The sequence below is a fragment of the Helobdella robusta genome (genome assembly GCF_000326865.2).
Source record: "Helobdella robusta unplaced genomic scaffold HELROscaffold_28, whole genome shotgun sequence".
Lineage (NCBI taxonomy): Eukaryota > Metazoa > Annelida > Clitellata > Rhynchobdellida > Glossiphoniidae > Helobdella > Helobdella robusta.
The window spans coordinates 2,285,679-2,311,235 of NW_008704435.1; the positions used below are offsets into that span (position 1 = coordinate 2,285,679).

At 32.5% G+C, this 25,557-nt stretch overlaps 6 protein-coding genes across 6 annotated transcripts in view; 2 read left to right on the top strand and 4 right to left on the bottom strand.

Annotated features, from left to right (window-relative positions):
- HELRODRAFT_174117 (hypothetical protein) overlaps nucleotides 1-1,022 on the top strand; it is a gene marked incomplete at both ends in the record, with an annotated part of 5,821 nt that extends 4,799 nt beyond the window's left edge. The window contains one exon of the mRNA XM_009020663.1: nucleotides 365-1,022. Coding sequence (XP_009018911.1) covers nucleotides 365-1,022 — 658 coding nt within the window. The remainder of the gene's footprint in view (nucleotides 1-364) is intronic.
- Nucleotides 1,023-3,533: 2,511 nt separating this feature from the next.
- On the top strand, nucleotides 3,534-5,777 carry HELRODRAFT_174118 (hypothetical protein; the record flags this gene model as incomplete). The annotated part of the gene is made up of 1 exon (XM_009020664.1): nucleotides 3,534-5,777. One exon carries the CDS (start codon nucleotides 3,534-3,536, stop codon nucleotides 5,775-5,777), a length of 2,244 nt encoding a protein of 747 aa, XP_009018912.1.
- Nucleotides 5,778-6,259: 482 nt separating this feature from the next.
- Nucleotides 6,260-8,615, bottom strand: HELRODRAFT_174119 (hypothetical protein; the record flags this gene model as incomplete). Its single annotated transcript, XM_009020665.1, has 5 exons — nucleotides 6,260-6,436; nucleotides 6,863-7,044; nucleotides 7,542-7,828; nucleotides 8,245-8,291; nucleotides 8,544-8,615. The coding sequence occupies 5 exons, from the start codon at nucleotides 8,613-8,615 to the stop codon at nucleotides 6,260-6,262; spliced, it is 765 nt and encodes a 254-aa protein (XP_009018913.1).
- Nucleotides 8,616-10,849: 2,234 nt separating this feature from the next.
- Nucleotides 10,850-14,334, bottom strand: HELRODRAFT_174120 (hypothetical protein; the record flags this gene model as incomplete). The annotated part of the gene is made up of 6 exons (XM_009020666.1): nucleotides 10,850-10,938; nucleotides 11,088-11,270; nucleotides 11,528-11,557; nucleotides 12,679-12,728; nucleotides 13,448-13,555; nucleotides 14,249-14,334. 6 exons carry the CDS (start codon nucleotides 14,332-14,334, stop codon nucleotides 10,850-10,852), a joined length of 546 nt encoding a protein of 181 aa, XP_009018914.1.
- Nucleotides 14,335-14,882: 548 nt separating this feature from the next.
- HELRODRAFT_112468 (hypothetical protein) lies at nucleotides 14,883-18,607 on the bottom strand (the record flags this gene model as incomplete). The annotated part of the gene is made up of 6 exons (XM_009020667.1): nucleotides 18,349-18,607; nucleotides 17,810-18,090; nucleotides 17,302-17,409; nucleotides 16,633-16,743; nucleotides 15,360-15,476; nucleotides 14,883-14,937 (listed from the first exon to the last, which is right to left on the bottom strand). Coding segments are annotated over exons 1-6 (918 nt in total), but the record flags the coding sequence as incomplete, so codon positions are not given.
- A 5,089-nt stretch (nucleotides 18,608-23,696) lies between these two features.
- On the bottom strand, nucleotides 23,697-24,900 carry HELRODRAFT_174123 (hypothetical protein; the record flags this gene model as incomplete). The annotated part of the gene is made up of 3 exons (XM_009020668.1): nucleotides 23,697-23,872; nucleotides 24,201-24,278; nucleotides 24,798-24,900. 3 exons carry the CDS (start codon nucleotides 24,898-24,900, stop codon nucleotides 23,697-23,699), a joined length of 357 nt encoding a protein of 118 aa, XP_009018916.1.
- Nucleotides 24,901-25,557: the final 657 nt, after the last annotated feature.

Consider the following 25,557-nt stretch of genomic DNA (forward strand, 5'->3'; position numbering starts at 1 on the left):
TCAACAACAACAGCAGCTTCAACAACAACAGCAGCTTCAACAACAACAGCAGCTTCAACAACAACAGCAGCTTCAACAACAACAGCAGCTTCAACAACAACAACAGCGTCAACAACAACAGCTTCAGCAACTTCAGCAACAGCAACTTCAGCAACAGGAGCAACAACAACCAACAAAACCGATCTTTTATTTGCGACTCAAAAACACTCCAAATTCACAACAACTCCAATTTACACAACAGCTTCAACAACAGCAGCTTCAACAAACGCAGCTTCAACAACAGCATTTTCAACAACAGCATTTTCAACAACAGCAGCTTCAACAACAGCAACTTCAACCACAACAGCTTCACCTAATTCCGCAGCAGCAATTCCAGCACAAGCAGCTTCAACAACAACAGCTTCAACAACAACAGCTTCAACAACAACTTTTGCAACAGCGGCTTCAACAACCGCAGTATCAACAACAACAGCTTCAACAAGAGCAACTTCAGCAACAGCAACAACAAAAGATTCAACAACAACAGCTTCAACAACAACAGGTTCAACGGCAACTTCCGCAACGGCAACTTCCGCAACGGCAACTTCCGCAACGGCAACTTCAGCAACAACAGCCAACAAGACAGATCTTATATCTGCAACCCAAAAATGTTCCAAATAAACAGCAAAGATTACAGCCACAACAACTCCAATCTACACAACAGCAACTTCAGCAACCGCAGCTTCAACAATCTCAGATTCAACATCAGCAGTTTCAACAACAGCTTCAGCAACAGAATTTTCAGCAACAGCATTTTCAGCAACAGCATCTTCCGCAACAACAACTTCAACAGCACCATTTTCAGCAACTACAACAACTTCAACAACAGCAATTTCAAGCCACATCAACAATCCAATCGCAAACACAACGTTTGCCGCAACACACATACAACCTATCTCAAACTAACCAACATCATTAACAATAGCATCAACCATTACATCAACGACTGCAACTGCAACAACATCTACAACTATTTCAACTAATGAACCAAATTCGTCGGCATTCCATATTGAATATTTTTATTAATAATTCTTAAAGTTTTTTGATTTTACCATTGAATGATTAAGAATGTATATCTTATTATTAATAAAAATTAATAAAAATGAATTGAAACAACCTGGTCTTACCTAAATATTGATAATTTCTGCGGTATTGTCTGACTGTTAGTGTTACAAAGAATTTTATTTTAATCCGTATTTATTATGAACAATTTAATCGTAAATTGTTTTAGTCAAATAATTATACAAATTTAAATTCTTAAAATTTAATCGATAAAGTAAAAATTATTAACGTTTATATTTTGAAAAGAAGTTAGGCAAGATTTCTATATAATTGTAAAATATTTTCTTAGAATGTGTTTTTTCAATTTTTGTTCATTATTTGTGTATCCAAGATTGTATTTTCAATCAATTTTTAGAGACCATTGCAGTTTCATAAACTGGGAGCAACAATTTCTAACCAAAATTTAATAAATTGACTAAGATATTTAAAGAAATTTAAGTTTAACCTTAATATAAAAATAGATTGTAGAGAGGTTTCAACCCCTAATAAGCTGACCCTTGGCTATGCCTTTTCTTAGTTGTGATTAATTTTGCGAAAATATCGAGTGACTCCGTTAAATGATGTCGTTAATATATAGATAATAAAATAATAATAATAAATAAACAATAATTAATATTATTAAAGGTAAGTATTTGATTTACAAGTTGTAGCACAAATCTAGATATCAACTTACGTCAATGATTCTAGCTTTTTGACATTTCAAATAAAAAAACCGAATGCTGCGTTATCTTGTTTTTTATTATATATTTTTCGGGTTCTAAACGGAAAAAATAAAAAATAAGATAAAAAAATATTGAGGCCCCCATGCCTTATATGTTGTTGCAAATGTTATATCCTAACTAGACTTGTCAAAAATATCGATGAAATTTACTATAAAATGAAAGCATCTGGGAAAATTTATTCAAAATAAAGAAATGTTCTGTGGTGCTAAAAAATACGACTTTTTTCGACTGTTCTTCCAATGAAATCAGAGTTTTTGCCATTAATTTAATTTGTTAACAGTACCCCGTGGGTAACACGAGACCCCATAAGAAACTGATGACAGTCTATTGATAGACATTTGCGTTGGGAAATTTCAGTTAAAAAAAATTGAATTTAGGTTATAATTATTAATATTAAATCAAATTAGAAATAATTTGATTTAATTTTTCCTGAACGTTATCTCATTTGACAGGGTTAACTCTCCAATTGAAAGAGGTGAAAAGTTGGCATGACCTAGAAAACTTGACAACACCCAGTGTTGTGACTTTTTATGCTGTTCAGTAATGTGATATTTAACTTGATTTTTATAGCCATATAATTTCAATAATGATGTCTAATAGATGACCAGTCAAATATCTAATTCAGTTTATTTATTTTTCAAAACTAAAAACTTGATATGTTCGGTCGACACACCTGGGGGTTCGCAGTAGGACTGGTCAACAACCTGGCTCTAAGAGTTTCGTTCATTGACAATGAAACTAACAGTATATTTAAATTAATTTTTTAATATTTGGAATGGAAGCTGCCTCAAAATAAAGAAGAACATTCGTGAAGGAAGAACACTCTCGAAGGAAATTTGTTCAGGATTGGTGAGGTCCATTGTTGAACTTAAACTTTTGGCTCAATTTTTTCATTGCTATTTAATAAAAATCAATTTAATCAGTGAAAAAATCTGGGAGACATATAATTTAAAAAAGCAACTCAAGTTTATTTAAATCAATAATTTAAAACGTTGAAATCGAGGTAAAGATTCAGTTAAACCAAATTGTCAGTTTTCAATGGCGATTTTTTGATATTGTTGAAAGAAAGAACAACTATATTTAAATGCATGCTGTATGAACGGCCGATATGATGCAACGAACAAAATAAAAAAAATCTTTCGTGTAACATTTTTCAAAAATAAGTGAAATGGAATGTTTGTAAAAATCTTCAAAACGCTTTTGAAAAATTTTTTATGGACTTTTCAATCAAACTAAAAATTATTTTACGATTGCTATTGCATTGAAATCAAATTACTTGTAATGAGATTAAAAATACTATCGATAAGAAACAAAATCTAACACGGGAAATTTCAAAGTGAATGTTATCGTAAAATAATTTATCAGACAATGTGTCATAAAATTTTTTTTTACAAAGTCGATCACACATCTTATGCTGAATCTGACACTTCATAAATCTTATAATAAAAACTTTATTTGCAACAAACAAGAACGCACTTTGTTTAATCGAATGTTATAACACAAAATGACACGCAAAGTTCAAGTGTTATAAATTAACTTTTTAAATAAAGTTATTGTGTAACAAATCAACTTTGCTGTGTGCATGGAATCAAGTTTGTTTCAAGTCAGCCTATATAAGACGGTAGTAACAAACATATTCAATTCTCAATTAGTTTTACAATCTTCTTCCTACTATCAATTGGTGTTATCAATTATCAATTATCAAAAACAATGGCAAATTCATTTGAAAATGATTTCGACGTCAACGATGTTGCGGACAATGTCATGAACATTTTCCTTGCCTTTAAGAGAACGAATGAGGAGGAAGAGAAAAAAAAGGAAGAAGATGAAAGAAAAAAGAAAGAAGATGAAAGAAATAAAGAGAAAGAAAAGGTTCAGAAAAAGACGGAAGAATCATTTGAAAATTTCTTCGATTTGGACAATTTTGCGGAAAATGTTTTAAACAATTATCTCGCAAACAAAAACCATGAGGAGGATGAAGAAAAGAATGATAAAAATAACAACATTCGGAATGAGGACAGCAAGAAAGTAATCAAAACGACGAATAAATTTGAAAGCATGAAAAATCAAAAACTGAACAACTATAAGATCGTCGTGAAACGGAACCATGGTAACAATAGGATGAAGCCTTTACCAAGCAAGGAAGAAATTTTAAAAATGACGAAAGACTACCACAAAAAACAAAACAACAACCTGGCAGTCGATAAACGAATAGTTACAGCGAAACTGGAAAGACAAAAAATATACGAAGAACAGAAGCAACTGATGAAAAAAATGAATGAAGAGAAGAATAAAAATATAATGGGGAAAGTGGAGGATGAAAATATAAAAGAGATGGTTGAAGAGGAAACAAAGGAGAGAGTGAAGGACAAAAAGGAAGACGATTTGTCACAAAACCAGCAACAGAATCATCAACCACAACACGAACCAACACAACTACAACAGCAACAACAGTTTCAACTACTTCAACAAGAGCAACAACATCTTCAACAAAACAGAGTGGAGAATAAAAAAGAAGATATGCCAGAAGAGTTGAATCATTGTATACAGCCCACACAACAACAACCACAACACGAACCAGCACAAATACAACAGCAACAACAGTTTCAACTACATCAACCAGAGCAACAAGGTTTTTCGTGGTTGGAAGATCTGCCAGACGAATTGAATTATTGCATCCAGCCAGCACAACAACAAACTCAACAACCACAACACGAACAACAAAACAAAAAAGCACAAATACAACAACTTCAACACGAGCAACAACAGCATCAACAAGATAGAGTGGAGGCCGAAGATGAAGATTTTTCCTGGTTAGAAGATCTGCCTGATGCGTTGACAAATTACGATATCCAGCCAGCGCATCAACAACAACAAACTCAACAACCACTACACGAACAATACCATGAACAAGCACAACAACAACTTCATCATGAGCCACAACAACTTCAACAAGAGCCACAACAACTTCAATTAGAGCCACAACAACTCCTACAAGAGCTACAACAACATCAAAAACCAGGACAAGCACCTATACAACAACAACAACTTCAACTACAGCAAGAACTTCAATTACAGCGTCCTCAACAATTACAAACTCCATACGTCTCATCACAACGAACATTACAATACGCAATAACATCCAAACCTAAACAACGCTCTCAACTGATAACACTCAATCTTCAACAACGACAACACCAACAACCAATCCAAAACATGGAAACATCACAACAAGAAACTCCAAGCAGGAAAAACATTCAAACTTTGAAGCGAAAAAGAACACCAAAACAAAGTTTCAATGCCAAGCAACCGATAATAAACACAGAAAACAATCTTCTGCCAGCACAACAACCAGCCCAAGACATTTATCAGCAACCATCACAGCCTCAAACCACACACAACTTTATAAGCAGCAAAATTTTTACAAATTCACAGCAATTTACACAATATCAACAGCAATTTCAGCACCAGCAACTTCTGCAGCTTCAACCACAGCAGCAACAGCAACGACAATTTCCGCAACAGCAATTTCAGCAGCATCAGCAACATCAATTTCAGCAGCTTCAGCAACAGCAATTTCAGCAGCAATATCTGCAGCTTCAGCAACAACAATTTCAGCAGCTTCAGCAACCAACCCACAACATGTACCAGCAACAATCACTGCAAAACATATTTTCACAGCCACAACAATACCAACAGCAGCTTCAGCAACCAACACATCAGCAACAGTCACAGCAAAACATATATTCACAGCCACAACAATACCAACAGCTTCAGCAACAGCAGCTTCCGCAACAGCAACTTTTGCAACACACATACAACATACCTCATACTAACCAACAACAGAGCAACAACATTAACAATAGCATGAACTACTACATCAACAACTACAACAGCAGCTATGGCTACGATTTCAACAGCACAGACAACATCTACAACAATTTCAAATATTGAACCGAAATCGTCGGCATTTAATATTAAATATTTTTGATTATATTTCTGTAAATTTTTTGATTTTACCATTGAATAAATTACATTGTTTATTATTAATAAAAATGAATTAAAACAAACTGGTCTTTCCTAAATATTGATAATTCCTACTGTCATGTCTGACTGTTAAGTGTTACAAATAATTTTATTTTAGTCCGTATTTATTACGAACAATTTAATCGTAAATTGTTTTGGTCAAATAATAATAATTTAAATTTTTAAAGTTTACCGACCAAAGTATAATTTAATAGCATTCATATTTCGAAATGTAAAGTTAGGCAAGCACTCTATATTATACAAGAGTAAATTATAATAATAGTAAAATATTTTCTTTGAATGTGTTGCCTGATTTGACTTGTTACTGGTGTGCACTATTTATTATTGGCTGTGTTCTACCTTAGAAATCTTTTGTGAGTAACCAGGAGTTTTTAAAGAGAAAGAAATTTTTACTTTATATTATAACTCATTGTGTCATGTATGAACTGAATGAAGGCCGGGACTCTGGTAAATATGCTGTTGGTGCAACTTTTGTCGAAATCCACCGGTACTCCAAAGCTTGTGATACCCACCTGGGTCCAAATTCCGTTGGGGTCCCTGCACACGTAGGGACTGCCACTGTCTCCCTTGTAAATATATTTATCTAAGTTGTATATGAACCTATTTTTTTAATAAATTACTTAATATTTATCTGTTTAATTGAATTTAATTTAGCAATTTTTACATATTTTTTAAAAATCTGCTATTATAATATTGTATAATATAAAATTTAAGCTCATGTTTTTTTTTTAACTGCAAGTGCACCATTCCAACTTCGGAGTGCATAAGTTATCTTTGGCTTCCTGAAAACTCAACGTACTTTTTCACTTGAATTCAAATAACGTACTATTGATTAGTTATATGTGTGTGTTTTGTGGGCGTTATATGTTCCTCTAACACTTTCTCTTTCTCTCTCTCTCTCTCTCTCTCTCTATTGATTTTAGAAGTTGCATAAGTACTAAATATCACTCACACCTGGCGATTTTTAATTATATTGGAAATATAAAACTTACTTTACAAGAGTTGGGTTCGTAATAAGTAGGAATGGAACCAGCACAAATCATGATATCATCTACGACAACTTGCCTCAACTCAGATTCATCCACGTAAACCTGTCTCTTGAGGTTTCGTATGCAGTCTTCATAGGTCATTATGTTCATTCGACCTTGCAGTAAGAAGCGAGAAACTGAGGAATCTGTCAGATAAACAAGGAATGTCTTCAAATTATGAGGAAAAAAAAATTTTGGTTTTATTCGCAACCGTTTGTCATTTTAATGAGGCGGTGAAATGATTAGAAGCGCCTGCACCTGCGTTTCAGTGGCCGTGTTCAAATGCAAAATCATCCTTTATTCCTTTCCAATCATAGGCAACATGTGTGTGTGTGTTGCGTTGTATTTCGCATGGTTTTTTACATTTGTATGTGCTGTGTATATTTCAAAGTAATGCAATAACAGAAGAAAAAACTCTTGTTTGAATAAAAATAAATACATCAATATAAGAACAAGAAACGAGGTTATTGCGAAATTAAATTGAACTAAAACATCTGAAATTGTAAAAGTTAAAAAAGTTGTCAATTGATTTGAAATTAGACCAAATTAGAGTACAGTTAAAGTTTTTTTCTTCTATGTAAAAATACTCATCATTTTATTAAAAAATAGTTTTTGATAATTTAAAGCAATTGTGATTACTTACAATGCTCTGTTTTCCCAAAACCAGTAGCAACACAGACATCAAATTTGCTCAACTCTCTCGAGTTGTAATTCTTCCTAGGCAGACAAATTGGTTGCACGTAATCGGTGAAGTTCAATCTTGTGCTGAGTTTAACTAAACCGATGTCGTAATTATTGGTGATGGTGTCAAAATTTGGGTGAAATACGTGTAGGTCGACTTTTAATGTGGGAACGTTTGTGCCGTATAATGTGTTCGTGCCTACTTTGGCTGTGTACAAATTTGCTTGCTGTGGGTTTCCGATTGGATCACTGTTGTTGGGAGTGTTACAAATATTTCATGGAGTGTTTGTAACAAGATTGTCATGACGACACAGCAATAAAATGTTGGAAACGTAATTTAAAATTTAAGGTAATCGCATTTCCAATTATCTCATAAAATCTCATAGGGCTAATAATATAAAATGAAAAGTAAAAGATTGTGGCTCTCTCTCCAGTTATAATAAATTTCATGTTAAAATTAGAAAGGATATAATGAATAGTCAAAGAATAAGTTTATTTAGTGGATTGTTTTTTGGATAGATTAGTAAATGGTCCTATATAATTAAGATTCCTGAGAATGCTTCGATAACAGCACCAAGTTTATTTGGGAACAATTGTAGAATTGCATAAATTCATAGAAAATATTATTCAGGTTTAATACGAATCGGCGTTACAGAAGACCTAACTTTGATGAAGTTTTTTGGGTCTCTAAATAAGTTTGGTGCAAATAACACTAATAAAATAAGAATTGTAATTGCTATAGAAAATAAAACAGATTTTCTAATTGAGTAGTATGGATGAAACAAGATTTGGTCAGAATCCCTATTAGTCCCTAATGGGTTGTTAGATCCTGTTTGATGTAGAAAAAGAAGATAAATTACTACTAGGGCAATTATTACAAATGGCAGTAGAAAGTGGAAGAAAAAAAAATTGGTTTAGAGTGGCATTGTCTACTGCAAATTCACCTCAAATTCACTCAACTAACATCTTCCCAATATATGAGATTGCGAATAGGTTTGTAATTACTGTGGCACCCCAAAATCTTATTTGACCCCATGGTAATACACACCCTATAAATGCTATTGCAATAGTTAGAATGTAAAGAGTCACATCAATATTTCATGTTTCTATTATAATAAAGGATGAGTAATAGATTTCTCGTCCAAAAAAAATAAGGTTGGTGAAGAAAAAGTGTATGTCTAATATTGCTAATAATGTAAGTAAAAGTCAAAAACTATTTTGGAAACATATTAATGATAGCAGAAAAAGTAATTACTATATTCAATATAGTATATTGACAGTCTGACTAGTTTTGATGCAAATGGAAATAAGCTTGTTTTAATTAATGAAAAAAAGCTGATGTTTTGGCTGGTACTTTACAAGTGTTTTTAATAATAATAATAATCATGTTGGTCCTAAAGTAAATTTTGATTTCAAAACAAGAGAATGCAAAATGAAGAGATAAATTTTGAGCCCAACATTTTTCAAAGTAAAATAAAGCTTCTTAATAAATTTAAGTCTGTAGGACCTGATAACATCTGTGCCAGAATTTTGATTGAATGTGGAGAATCAATTGATTATTTGTGTTTTTTGTTTAGTAAGTCATATGAATAGGGATTCATTAATGCCAGACATGTGGAGAGGAAGTATTGTGACTCCTCTACTAAAAAGGAAAACAAAAATGATCTCAACAATTTCAGACCAGTTTCATTGACTTGCTTATGTTGCAAAATTATGGAATCTGTTATTAAGGATGCAATAATACAATATTTAATTGATAATAATATGTTAAATTAAATTGTAAACAATGTGGCTTTTATAAAAAAAATGTATGGATCAGTGGAGGAAGGCAACAGATAGATAGATGATGGACATACAGTTGATGTGTTTTATTCAGATTTTGAAAAAGCATTTGATAAAGTATCTCATGTTAAGTTGATTGATAAATTGAATTAATATAGAATAAAATAAATGGTACGGTTGTTACTTGGCTAAGTAATTACCTTTGCGGAAGAAGGTTTCGTGTTTGTTTGAATTACCTTTGCGGAAGAAGGTTTCGTGTTTGTTTGAATATTATTTGGTTAAAAGTGGAGTCCCACAGGACAGGGTAATGTGCTGGAACCCATTTTGTTTTTGATTTATGTAAATGATTTGTTAGATTTATACAGTGATGGAATTGGCTTAGATATATTGTTTGATGCTGAAGATACTAAGATATTTAAGGTTATAAGGTCTGAAGATGATAGAAGCGTGTTGCAAAATGGTATAAATGTGTTGAATGATTGCGGCCCTATAAATGAGGTAAAATTGAATGTTGAGAAGTGTGTTATGATGACTTATGGATCATGTATAGTATGTTACAGTGTGAATGCCTATAATTTGTCATTTATGAATAGCGTTAATGATTTGGGAGTTATATTTGATCGGTCATTAAAATTTCTAGAACATATTCACAATATCATTAATCGGGCTTTTTCAATCTTGGGCATTATAGATAGACATTTCAAATATCTTAATATAAAATCATTTAAACTGTTGTATAAATCACTAGTCAGGTCACAGATGGAATATGCAGCAGCAGTGTGGTCTCCATGGATCCTACGTGAGATTGAAGCAATAGAGCGAGTTCAGAGAAGGGTAACTAAAATGGTGAGGGAATGTTCTCAGATGAATTATGCAGATCGGTTGAGGCACCTAAAACTGCCAACATTAAAACACAGAAGAGTACGTGGTGATTTTATCATGCTATACCATACAATGTATGCAAAAGATAGAAGAGAATTCCTCGATATACCAAGAGCAGATCATCGTACAAGAGGTCATAGTCTGAGAATCAACACTATGCCATTTAGTAGCAATTTGAGAAAAAACTATTGTTACATCAGAACGGTTTGAATGAGGATGTAGTTAAGGCTTGTGGAATAAATGGGTTTAAAAAATGTTGGATGGTGCCTTGATGATTGTTGATTTTAAATTTGATTGGAAAGCTGACATTGGTTTATAGATTTGCTTGACTGTTAATTAATAACGTTTTTTTTATCATTATTTATGTTTTTATTCTTATCTATTTTTATTTTTATATATTATTATAATTATATTATTATAATAATTATAATATATTTTATATATTATAGGTTATATTTTATTTGATTTACGTTTAAATGACATTACACATTTATGTTTATTGATGTTGGCCTAGGGACATTATGTTTTTGCCGATTTTTGTTCTTGATAATAATAATATGACAGTATCGGGATGGGAAGAAAATTGATGCTGCGTTTGCGTAATAGTCAGCCATACTCTACATCTCGGGTAATGTGCATAACTGATGAGAATGCAAATTCTACATTTGGGACGTAGTGCATGGAAAGGGAAAGCCCTGTAATAGTTTGAAAAGTTAGGGCTAAACCTAATAGTAAACCATAATTTCATCAAATTGAAGCAAAAAAGTTTTCTAGACTAAACAAACAAAAAAAAAACAACAAGCCAATCGATTAGTCACAAAAAGAAAACAAGAATTAGACAAACCAACTGACAATAGGCAATGGGCAGCAGTGAGTAGCCACTGGTCGCTGATAATCGAAGCGCCACACCATGACGTCCCATTGTAGTAGAGTTGGGCATACCAGGGCCAGGCCCCCTCCGCGGCAACATCCCCATTCACTATGTAGGGCTCCTTCAACGCTGAGGCTAGTTTTTTCATACCACATTCTTGTGGGCAGTAAGTTCAAGGTCATAGGTTAAAGTTTATTTATTTTATTTTATTGCTAAATAGACTAAATTTGTGTCTATATGTATGATCATTTCTCAATTATTTCTTTCAATTTAATTTGGTCATATCATAAATTTTACACAACTTTACATTATTTTTAATGATCTTTCTTATATTGAAGTATGAAACATTAAGATTTCAAGGTCTCTTAAGAAGGACCCAACCACATCTATCTCGCTTATTTACTGTCACCAACTTGATTGGGATTTGCATTCTGTAACAGATTCTGCGTATGTTTGCCGGAATCTAATTTTTAAATAATAATTTAATTTAAAAAAAAATTCGATGCTAACCGCTAACACGTTCACACGAAAGTTAACTAACTCGCATAACACCAAACTCTAAAGTGACGATGAAACTAATAGTAGTGGTGAGTAGGAAGATGATGATGAATTTCAGCTATGATGATCGGATGATGATGGATGCTGATGACAGGGCTGATATTGTGACGATGATAATATGAGGAAGGTTGATGTATTGATAGATGATATGAGACTAATGATCACGATGATGACAACAATGATGACGAGGAAAATGATGACGATTTTCAAGTGGTCAGACTCGATAAAATTTTAAAAACGTTACTTCATTCAGTTCTGTAACATTATTTTCCATGAAATAATTGCTGCCTAATAAAATTTCGTTTCGTTTCGTTTACTACAAACGACGACGACGATGATGATAACAACGACAATCATGATGATGATGACAACGACGGTGATGATGATGATGACGACGACGACGATGACTGACATTTTTTATTGAATACAGGCCTTGTGGCAGAATGCAATTTTGCTTCAACCTAATGAGAAAGTTCTCAAACTTTAAAATGAACGACAGCAGAACCAACTCAATTACTACGAACGTGTAAAAGCAACACACACACACACACACAACACACACACACATACACAACACACACACGCCCTCACAGACACACACACACACAAGCACACATATACACGTTTTAATATTACATTGTATTTTACTATCTCACGCTTAACATAAATGCTCTGTTCACTGAAACATGAAAGATGTTTATCTTACGCTGTAAGGTGAACTAGCAAAATAAATAATTTAATAAATAAAATTAATGATTAAAAAAACAAACTAAATTTAGAGTAAAAAACAACAGCAATAATTGCTACGGAGCTATCATAGCCAAACAATTTTTACATTTTAATAACTCCTTTGCAAAAAGCGTTTGCCTCCGAATGCACCCACGTTGAAAGCAACGCCAGGCGCTTCACCAGCCACATCCTCTCGCCATAGTTGAAATCATTTAATATTATTTTCAGATGAATTTCTACCGAAAATGATTAAATAATTAAAAAGAAATTGAGTTACCGTAACTGAGACAACTCGTGTGAACGAACAGCTTGTCCGGGCAAGAATTTCTGAAAAAGTTATGGTGATTACAAATTAAACGGTTTACTGAATGTTTTTATTTTCCATTGATTTTTTAGATATTATTAAAATTGTTTTACTATCCTAAAAACAGTTTAATTATTTAAAGAATAATAAAAACAGGAAAAAAAACAGCAAATGTAGTTTGAAATTAGATCGAGCTAAAAATTGCATCAATCGTCCAGCATATTTCTATGTTCAATAACTCTCGAACTGAAAAATCTTCCTTTTATTGTTCCTACTCTTTTTTTGAAAATCTTAAACTGGTGCCCTCTTGTGTTTCTAATTTCTGTAAATTAGGAGAATAGGGATGAATCTATCTCATCTTTAACCGTTATGATTTCGTACGCCTAAACAAGATCTTCTCTACTCCTATCTCCTCTACTCCTACATTTGTCCAAAGTTGTCAGTCCACATATCTTCAATCTCTCCTCACATGAAAGCCTTTCACAATTGGGGCATGTTTTATATGGGGGCGTTTGAAAATTTACGGCAGGTAAGGAAGGCTAAATCGGAGAAAAAAAACCCAAAAAATTTGACTTCCTTCATGGGACAACCACATATCAATGTATCTTTTTAAATTAATCGTTTAAATATAAATTAAATTAGTAAATTAGATAAACAAATAATTTTAATCAGTTTGGAATTAAAGAATAAGCATAATAGTAATGACAATTATAATTATAGTTATAATAATAATAATTCAAACGTTCTCTCGAATGATAGCAAGGCATTGGCGTCTGTTGGCTTGGAGTCATTTCTCAGCTTGACGAATTTTATGATGGGTAGGAGAAGATATTTGGTAACGTTAGCTGACCTGATGAAATTTATATAATAATAATAATATTTCGTCATTATTATTATTGTTATTATTGTTATTGTTATTATTATAAAATAATAAAAATAATAATTTATTTTTTATCAGTTTCATTATTGCTATCAATCGCAATTATCATTCGGCTTAGAATGTGAAAAGATCCCAACTTGAAAAAAGTTGACGGCAATAATATTGAGAACTACTTTGAGAATTACTTTGAAATATTTTAGTAGTATTAATAATTATAATAAAATATCAAAAAATAATTATCCTAGGTAATAAAAATAATATAGGGCAGGGGTGGGCAGACTACGACCCGCGAGGCCTTGTTCGCTAAAAAAAGGTCTTTAGCCAGACATTTTGGGTCGAAAAAATTTGCTTTTTAAGCACATATGCGGCCCTTCAAGGGTAAAATAGTTCTCAATGTGGCCCTCACAGCAAAAAAAGTTTGCCCACCCCTGATATGGGGCATCGTTATAATCACAAAATTTAACTACAACTACAGTAATAACAAATATAACAAACAAATCATAAAATCTATCACTTCAGAACAACAAAAATAAAAAAAAAAACTCACTTGAATTAAATATATTTGCAAACGGCAACACCATAACCATAAAATATAACAGCTATAATAACTATAATAACAACAAATACAAAAACAAAACATAAAAATTCCAAATAAAATCGAACCTGAACCCCATGTATTTACATACGGCATCGCTCCACGAGTCACTCCAGCCAAACGAGCAGACATTGTAATCACTGACACCCTTCATTGTCACCAATAAGGCTGCGTCTTCGTAATAAAGTTTCTGGAGTCGTACTGTGTGTGTGTGTATGTATGTATGTGTGTGTGTGTGTGTGTGTATGTGTGTGGGTGTGTGTGTGTGGGTGTGTGACAGGGACCGGATTTACGAAAAGGCAGGCAGGGCTTCTACTACAGGGCTTCTACTACAACAAAAATAAGAGCATTTATAAAGGAGGGGCTTTCAAAAAGGGGCACAAAAAAAGATTTCTTCCCATCGCGTGCAGCATGTGCGTGTATGCGTTCATTTACTCGTATTCATGTTTAAGGTGTGCCTGTAGTTGATTACCTCTAAGAAATGCAATTGGCAAAAAGTATCAAACAGCAATATGCATTGCTAATATTTCTAACAGTTACTAGAGAAAGAATTGCAACAGAAACAGAAAATCATTCAAAAACAAACACACAGACGTACATACTTACACACAGACAAACAACAAAACAAAATAACATAACTCACAACAGTTAGCTTCATCAGAGGAGTCCAAGCAATCAGATACCCCATCACATTGCAAAGTGGTGCTCAGACAGTTTCGCCTGTTCTTGCACGTAAACTTGTTAGCACTGCAAGCGGCTGTTTTAATGAATTTTTGTAACTGATGGTGTATAATTTTTGGGGATCGTGGCTTTGGTGATCGTTCATAGATCCCAAAATTTTCATTCAAGGTATTTTGAAAATAATTCAACCGACAATGATGTGAATTTTTAAAAGCACCACTGATGATAATAAGCGATAACTACTAATAACAATGAATAACTTTGCACCAGAAGATCCTATGCCACATTGCATATTAATATCAGTGTTAAAATTAAAAAAAAAGTTAAATAATCTGAGTAAATTAAATGCCAACCAACAAACAATCAATTAAATAATTAATTTGATTAAAAAATTTCAAAAAATCATTGAGAGAGTTTAAAATTTAAAGTGGAACAATTCAAAAAGTGAAAAGACAGACGATGGGGAGGAAATTCTTGACGTAGGAAAAACTAACTAACAACATCTGACGCCATCTTCGTCATCACCTTTAGCACAATCTCTGATTCCATCACACAGCCAGTCATTGTGTATACACGTCCCATCGTCCAGGCACTTGTACTGAGTGGGTTGGCACTCTTCGGAAGATGATAAGAATGATGATGGTGGGGTTTGATGATGATGAAGAAGATGATGAAGAAGAAGAAGATGATTATGATGAAGAAGGAGATGATGAGGATGATGAAGAAGAAAATGATGAAGAAGAAGATGATGAGGATGAAGAAGATAATAAAGATGATGAAGAAGATGAAGAAGAAGATGATGAAAAAGAAGATGATGAAGATGAAAAAGAAAATAAAGATAATAAAAAAAAGGAAGATGATAAAGAAGATGAAGAAGAAGATAAAGATGATGAAGAAAATGAAGATGATGAAGAAGGAGATGAAGAAGAAAATGATGATGATAACGTAGATGATGATGATGAAGAAGGAGATGATGATGATGAAGAAGAAGAAGAAGATGAAGATCAAGATGATGAAGAAGATCAAGATGATGAAGGAGAAAATGAAGAAAAAGATGATGACGATGAAGAAAATGGTGATGAAGATGATGATGGTGGTGATAATGATGATAAGGGTATGGTAGTGATATTGATGATGATGATAATGATGATGATGAAGATGATGATGGTAATGATGATGATGAAGATGATGATGATGGTGATGGTAGGATGATGATAATGAGAATAATGACAATGATGTCTATATGATGGCCTAATGATATAAACATCTCAAACGTATGTAAATCTTAAACATACAATCATAAAAATCTCAAATATACACATTTCAAACATACATACAAACCTCAAACATACAAACAAATCTCAAACATACATACAAATCTCAAACACACGTACAAACCTCAAACATACAAACAATCCTTAAACATACATATAAATCTCAAACATACATACAAATCTCAAACATACATACAAACCTCAAACATACATACAAATCTCAAACACACATACAATCCTCAAACATACATGCAAACCTCAAACATACATAAAAATCTCAAACATACCAACAAACCTCAAACACACATACAATCCTCAAACATACATACAAACCTCAAATCCTTAAACAAACCTCAGACATACATAAAAACCTCAAACATACAAACAAACTTCAAACATACATACAAACCTCAAACATACATACAAACCTCAAACATACATACAAACCTCAAACACACATACAAACCTCAAACACACATACAAATCTCAAAACATACTACAGTTAACTTCATCACTGTTGTCCGGACAGCTCTTGATGCCGTCGCAAATTTTCTCCCGGGGCACGCACAGCCCCGTCGGAACGCACTTCATTTCCCCGTTCGTACATGCTGCTCGAGTTTGGAATGAATTTTTTAGGGAAGAATTTAAAATATTTAGAAATATAAAAATTAAATATTTTTTAAATGGAAAGCATTTGGTAGAGATTATGAGAGAGAGAGAGAGAGAGAAAGAGAAAGAGAGAGAAAGAGAGAGAAATAGATAGAAGAACAGAAAAAGGTATATAGAATAGAAAGGTAATCAGCAAAATTAAAAACTTCATATAGAAAAGAATTCGGCTGACATTTTTGGCTTATAGAGATTTTCATTGATCTATTTGAAATTGTTAAAGATTTATACAGCAAAAAAACAAGAATAAATAACTTAATTTTAAGAATTCAAAATAATGGCGTAGTGAATAAGACGCCTGGTACTGATCTTGCGATGATACGGTTCAAACGCAAACAGCGCCTATCAGCACGTACAGTACAATCTGTGGCGAATGGCATACATTGATTCGCGCGTGCGTGCCTATTTTTTAAAAATACTAACCAGTGAATCGTAAAAAAAAATCAAATCAAATTAAAAAATAAATGAATAGAAGTGGAAAGCATTAAAAAAAATCGAACCACAGTCGACTTCATCGCTGGAGTCCTCACAGTCCAACTGTTTGTCGCATCTCCAACTGGAGTCTATACAATCACCATTGCTACACTGGAATTTATCAGACGGACAATCTTGATGATGATGATGATGATGATGGAGATGATGATTATGATTACGAAGCTGATGTGGTGGTGATAATGATGATGGTAAAGATGATGATGGTGATGACTATGATGATGATGGTGATGTGGTGGTGATAATGATGATGGTAATGATGATGATGGTGATTACTATGAGGACGACTATGATGATGGTAGTATTAGTAAGATGATAGTAATGCTAGCAATAATGATGATGATGACAATGATGATGCTGATGAAAAAACAGCCAAACAGGCAGACAGACAGCTAGACAGACAACCAGACAGACAGACAGACACGCATACAAACAGACAGAAACAATAATGATAAAAAGAAAATATACACTGCTGGAATACTAAATAGTGTCGTAACTTTACAACTGTAAACTTACTTGGTGCTGAGTTTGGCGTTGTGGAAAAATTTAAAGATGATGAACTGTAGGTAAACTTTGTTAGAGTTGTAGTTGTTGTTGTTGATGTAGTAGACGTAGTAGTAGTAGTAGGAGTTGTTGATGTTGATGTTGATGTCGTTGGAATAACAAATGAAAAAGTTGTAGGTGGAAATTGTTTTGTCGTTGAGTTGTTGGAAAACGTAGTTGTAGAGGTTGACGTTGCAGTTATTGTTGTTGTTGTTGATGATGATGTTGTTGTTGTTCCTATTTGATTTCCACTGTCTAAGAAATGAAACTTTTATTTACAATTTTCAATAGAGCGACAAAAACATCACAAATAAACGAACAAATAAACAAGCAAGTAGTTAAACAGTCAGTCAGTCAGACAGACAGTCAGACAGACAGACAGACAGACAGACAGACAGACAGTCAGTCAGTCAGACAGTCAGTCAGTCAGTCAGTCAGACAGACAGACAGTCAGTCAGTCAGACAGACAGACCGATAAACAGGCAGAAATAAACAAACTAACATAATCCTAACCAGAATGTTTTTCAGCAATGACGAAAATCTCACAAATAGAGAGGGCATCGGGTCTGAAGCCCCCTGACGACCTCCAAAAAGTAACGAATCTCCCCGAAATAGAGGTCGGAAAACACAAAATTGTGACGTTGGTTGCCGGGGGTATAGGGGGATTTGAGAGGGGGTAGTCTGAGCAGAGTTTGTTGGTGGCGTCTTCTCTGGGGCTGGTGTTGTTGGTCGACCCGATGAAAATTTGGAAGTTGGACATGTACAGCGATTCTGTGAAGCGAGTTGTTTGATTTTTAATTTAAATTTAAATAGCAACATTTTATTATTAATTAGATTTAATTAATACTATTTTTTTTATTATTTTTTAAAATTTCAGAGTCTGTCAGAATGTTGCACAATGCAAGGCAATGGTATAGATTTATAGAATGATGACGGAGAATAAATAACGGAGTAAGAATGCATAAGCATGAAAAATGGTATAAGCATTTCTAAAAAGACAAAAGACGAATAAATACAATAATTAATTAATTCACTATTATTTATTTGTTTATTTAATTATTTAAATAATAACATTCAGATAAAATGTCTTTAAAAAGATTTTAAAATGTTGAAGTGACAGAATCTATCGAAAGTCCAGCTTAACTGTAACGAATAAGCGTTTGAATTTAGTGAATAGAACAAAGTAGCAAACTTGAATTTGAAGAGAATTATAATATATATTATAATATAATAAATTATACACACACATACACACACACGCAAACAAACACACACACACATATATATATCTTTGTCATAAACCAAAAAAACCAACAACCATAGTATAGGTAAGAGCTGAGCAGAACAACAGACTTGACATTATAGACATCGCCAAGGTCTGCTTGAAACCAGGCGATGTTTGTGGATGTGGACCCAAAACCAGCTATACAACATGTGGCTGGGTTGTTGTCGATCGCCAGTTGGGGAGCGTTGTTGAGGTAAATGTTGATTTGGCGGGCGCTTTTTGGCGTTACTAAAATATCTGTAAATTTTTGGCGAAATTTTTTTCGGTTGATTTTGTTATAGTTTAAATAATAGTTGTTCGTTAAATGGTTTTGGTATTTTAATTGTTTATTAATTATTTATATTGTTTCTTTTTTAATATTACTTTTTACAATTTGATATAATTCGTAATCTACTCAACTATTCAAAGTGACATTTGAAAATTATCAAAATATATTCTGTCTGACCTGTGATCGAGTCGAAGACAAGTTTGTTAACGAGCTTGCTCTCATTACTACTGCTTGTAATGTTACTGCTAATACTGCTGCTGTTGTTAATGGTATTGTTGTTGTTGTTGTTGCTGCTACTGCTGTTGTATTTGTTGTTGTTGTCGTCGTTGTAGTTTTTGTTGTCATCATTGTAAACAATGTTGTTTATTTTCTGGCCATACACCCTCACCTCGCATAATGATAGGGCGTCTTGCCTGAAGCCCCCGGCTGACCTTTGAACTGTGAGATAACGACCCCTCGTAACACCGTTTTGGCAAGACATGTTTACGGTTTGACCTTTATAAAATGGGGTGCGAGATTGCATGTGTATGAGTGTGTTTGAGGCGTGTGTGTGTGTGTGTGTATGTGTGTGCGTGTGTTTGGAGTGTGTGTATTTTGGAGAGTGTGTGTGAAAATGAAGAATTTTACTCTCGATTGTCTGATTGAAGCTGTGAGTGTGAACATCAATTGATTTGGCATTATCTTTATCTAGTTAATCGAGTGTTTGAAATAGTATTCTACCATAAAGTTTAATTTCAGCATGCATATAGTTATGTATAATAAATGTTTAAAAGTTGTTCAATGGGCTTTAGTTTTAAACAAACATTTACATTATAAGCCACAGACACATACCCACGCTAACATGAGTCGAGTTGGTGTAAGAAGAGCAAGCGTATCCAAGGCTATCATTTGTTTGGGATACGTAGATGTTGAAGTTTGATAGATATCTTGATTCTGTGGTATGTAATTGATAGAATACAACAACAACAACAATATGTAATCGATTAAGCATAACTTTCTAGTGATAAAAAGCTGTAGTTTTTTTAACCGTTTTTCAAAATATGAGCTTTGAAGAACAATCACAAATGAATTTATCACTTTTATTGTTATGAATTTACTAAAATAAAATTTTTTAAATTTTACTTTTAAAGAAAATATGAATAACTGACCATAATCATTGAAAGCGTTAAGCAAAATAACTCCTCCCACATCATAAATATTCATGAGGTCAACTTTCCACCAAGCAATCTCATTGGACATCGAACCGATGCCCGCAACTGCACACGTCCAATCAGATCCGTCAACAGCCAATGAAGCTTTGCTTTTGAAAAATGTGCTGCTCTGATAGGCTGGCTTGCCCCAAGATATGTTCTCTATAAGTTCTGTATATAATTTATTCATCGTAAACACAAACAAAAACAACATGTATTAAAATGTTGGTCTTATTTTTCAGGTATGTTTAAAACTATTTTCACGATTTTACAAAGTTCATACAGATTAATTAAATTATCATATGGATGTTTTATTACTTATAATGGTACAAATTATGAAAAAATATTTTAAAATGTCGATAATTGTAACAAATTTGACTGATAATTTATTAAAAATTGAATTTAAAAAGTATCTTTTATTCAAAAAGCGGTCAAACTCTATTCAAATTTTTACATTACCTGCTGTACCAATGTGCCAACACTGAACTGCAAGCATGCAGCGGATAGTCCAGTGTATTAATATTTTGTTGATTTCATTTGATTTTCTCATATTTTAAATTTAATTAATCACTTATTTTATGTCTTTTCAATTATTAATTAAAAATTATTCAAATGAATTGAAGTGTAGAATCTGAAATATAAGAAAAGTTAATTAAATTAATTACTTATTTTAAGGGTTGGGAACATTTTCTAGCAAAATAAAAATAATTTTGGTTAAATTAAAAAGTTAGTCAACAAATGAGTTGAATGTATTCATTCATCAGCCAGATAGAGTTTGTTTGGAATCGTGAGAAAATATGATATAAGTATCAAGATTAAATATTTTTAATAATAATAATAATAACAACAACAACAACAACAATAATAATAATAATATCAATAATGATGATGGAATAATAATAATAAGATAACGATGAAGATGAACTTTTTTAATTTCATAAAAGTTTGTAAATAAATAACTCTGAGATTAATCTGAAATTAATCAGCTGAAGAATATTTAATTGAAATTAATAATTAATAAGAATTTTCTTATTAATTTTTACCACCATTATTACAAAAAATGTTAATAAAAAAATTATTATTTATGTTATTATTAAGAAATAATAATAATAAATAAATAAATAAATAAATAAAAGGTACATAATAAGCTAGATGTTTCATTTAAATGTGTGTATGCGTGTGTGATTAATCATGTTAGCAAATATAGAATCATCGCCAAACAATGCAGTTCATTCATAAGCTTAGCTTTTATATAACAAAGTATATAATACTCATATTAAATGAAGTTATATTAATACATATATTAGTATGTGTGTGTAGTATATTAGTACTAGAATAATAAAAGTCGTATCTATATTCATGTATTTGTATGTATATATTGTAATATTACTTAAATATATATATTAATATTAGTGAAATTATCGTGTAAGAATATGTTATAAATAAGCTGTTGTGTTGAATTTGCCTATATTTTAATGTCGTGTTGGAGAAGTTAGCCTTTGGTTAAAATTAAAAGTTACCTGTGTGAAGCGATCACAAGAAGTTGCTCGTTGAAACCACTGAGTGCAGACGAATCAGAGATACGTTAGAGATATTTTTAAAGATATTCAATTTTTCGGTTAGTCGTTGGGAGGTTTTGACGTTTTGGGGCAGTTCTGTCGCAAGATACGAAATTTACGAATCTGTTTTTTTACACCAGAAACCTGACCATCTAGGTAGACATCCGATGCTTTTTCGAGATCATTATTGCAGAAATGATAATATTCCGACGCTCGGCTGAATTTCACTTTCGCATCAACTGATGTAAAATTCTGTTAACTCTGCTTCTACGAAACAAGCTTTTCATTTAAATAATTGTAGTTATGAAGTTTTGTGGAATAATGTGCTTAACAAAAAATTTGGCCCCATAAAAATTTTTTCGAACCATAAAGAAAGTGTTTGAATTTAACATTTAGGCAAATTAAAAAATGATATTTCAAATAAATAATTAGTTCACCATTGTATTCAGAAATTTCAATTTGGCCATTTACTTCAAAGTTTGAACAGTCGCATTTTATTTCAGCCTCATGAAAATATAATAAATTAAAAAGTTTAAATTTATAATTAATTTTTTTAGTTCATGGGAGAGTATAACAGTAATTGAACTGAAAACAGTTTTAAAAGTAGTTTGAACCAACTTTACAAGCATAAAATCTGTATCGTTTAGATCTGCAGACTTGTCCGCATTGTACGTATGATAAACCGAAATTTGTTGCATATCGCCTTCAATTAATTTATAAAAACATCCATAAATTGCATCTGCAGATGAAGAAAGAAGAGTTTTTTAATTAAATGATTTTTTAATATGTACCATCTACATTAGCCTGTCTAAATGGATGTGTCTCTTGAAATTGCGACATCTCGTCTCATTGGTCGCGATATTTAGAACAGATAGTAAAATGACCGCTTATTATTTCATTGGCACGCGAAAAGACCGCAAATCATAAGCGGAGTATCAAAAAGACTTTTGAATTTCGGACATGTAGTATTCGAACCAGGCAATCGCATAATTTCAAGACGAGATATGACACTTCTACCGACTGAGCTAACTCATCGCCCTTGAATATGAAGTCTATACAATATATGACGAATCCGGTATTAGTTAGTTTAGTGGGTATAGTAATTAAATGAGGCTAAGTTAATGATATTAATTAAATTAAAACTAAAAGTTAGACAAGTTATTAATAATAATTAACAGTAATAATCAAATTAGAGAACCGACCAGGATCTTAGATTATTATCAGCAAAAAAACTTAATGTATGTAACAAACATCTTTGCATGAATCAGAGGTATAACAAATTTAACATCTGAATAAAATTTTAGTTAAAAAATTTTTTTTATCAAAGTTAACAACCTAGCTAAAACTTGAAACTCTTTCAGAAAACAAACAAATTATGAATCTAGATTTTAGTTAAGTTCAATAATCTTGTCATTTGAGGTGAAACTGCATCGTAAAACGTAATGTATAAATCTGTAATTGACCCATTTACATACATAAAAATGCATCAACCTATGTGTAAAGAATATGGTAGATCATATATTTACGATTTAAATTTTATCAATTTATGGATATCTTCTTAGTACGACCAAGTATCGTAAATGAATTTATCGGAGTGTTCAGCACTCTTTTTGTAATCTGCTGGCTGTGAGGTTTTCATTTTTCTGTCTCTATGTTCAGCTTTGGATGGGTGGAGTATTCTGGTTTCTGTTTTTAGATCATTTTCTTTCTTCTCAAAATTTCTTCTGCCATTGCCTGTATTGTAAAAGGTAAACGAACTAGTACTAGCATTGGTATTATAGATCGATAGTATATTTTTGTAATGTAGATTGAAAAATTAAAGACTGTTCGTTTGGGTAAGTATTATGTTTTCTGCACGTTCTTTAAAATCAGCCCATACAAAAGCATCCAAAACCAAAACAACGCCAGACTTTTGAAAACTTTTCCAACGCAAGTCTGCCGTTTCTGTTGCTTCATTCTCACAAAAAAACAGAAATTATAAAATATGTATAAAAAATGAAAATCTATACTCAATTAAATTTATCTATATTTCAATTCTCACGGGGAGAAACTTCCTACCAACCCATCAGACAGGAGAGGCGATGTTTGAAGGGGATGCACCCGTACGGTAGTGGTTGAGGGCTCCTCACATTCCTTCTTCCTGTTTGTGTTGGTTTCGTTGGAACTCCGCAACAATTTTTATACGTTAAATTTTATAGATTTAACAAAAATTACGCTTAATTAACTCAATTTCTTCATTTTTATTAATATTTATGTGTATTAGCGCCGTCAAACATATCATATGATACCATATGCCTGTTTTTGGACTTAAAAATACATATAATATAACATCTCTTAAGTTCAAACCTACAAAATAGATAAGTGCAGATGTACGTGAACATTAATCAAGCTAAAAACTATAGCGTTTGAATCTAGTTCATTGAGAATAATTTGTTAAACTAGTAGTGGAACTGAGCTCTCCTATGATTCTTGTTATTTAAAAATATTGATCATCGCGATGAAATAAATAAATGAAATTTATCCACCACACATATTTGACAAATAAAAAAAAATTTCAACAAAATTGTTTCATAACTGCGATTTAGAATAAGTTATGAATACGTGAAAAAAATTCTTATTTATAAATAATTTTTTTTTAATTATGAAAACATGTACAGACTATTTTCAAGGGGCGAGCCATAAACGTGGTTATTGTTGAAGAGTTGGAAGACAGAGAAACACAGCAGCAACACAATGGTGATGTTTTTCGTTGGTAAAACCATTCTGCTTCAAACTGTTCTGTAACTTTATGTATCACAGATTAATCAATATATCCTTTGCCAGCTAACTTTTGCCAGCTAACTTTTGTTAACAAATATCCAAGTTGTCAACCTAACATATAATCTATAATAAAACTCTTTATCCCAAAACAAAATAAAGCAATCTATGTGTGCATGAAAATGAGTGAATGATCGGAATTAGCATGTAGTTGTTGTTTTCTTCAAATTAATTGGCTACTTACTAGCTAATTAATAACGGTGTGTTGAATGTTGCTTGGATAGGCTGATGTTTTTACGTTGAAAAGGTAATTGTTAAGATCCGGCTCATAATTGATTATGTTTGTTTAAGAATGAATGAATACATTCACACTTACATACATACACACGTACATGCATACATACATACATTCACCATGGGCGCATGGACGTTCCCTTGCATGGGATGTTACGTTCCCCCATACCATGGCTGAAAAGTACATTAATCTTACCTCACAGGAGGCGGGTGCCGCTGCCTTAAGAGCCGCAGACTTTAAAAATTCAAAATATGCGGCTCTGGCAGATAGCAAAATTTTTCAGCCAGTCTATCTTGAGACCTTTGGTCCAACCGATTTTCAGACTCAGAGTTTTTTGAATGAACTCTGTAGCAGGATTGTAGAAGTA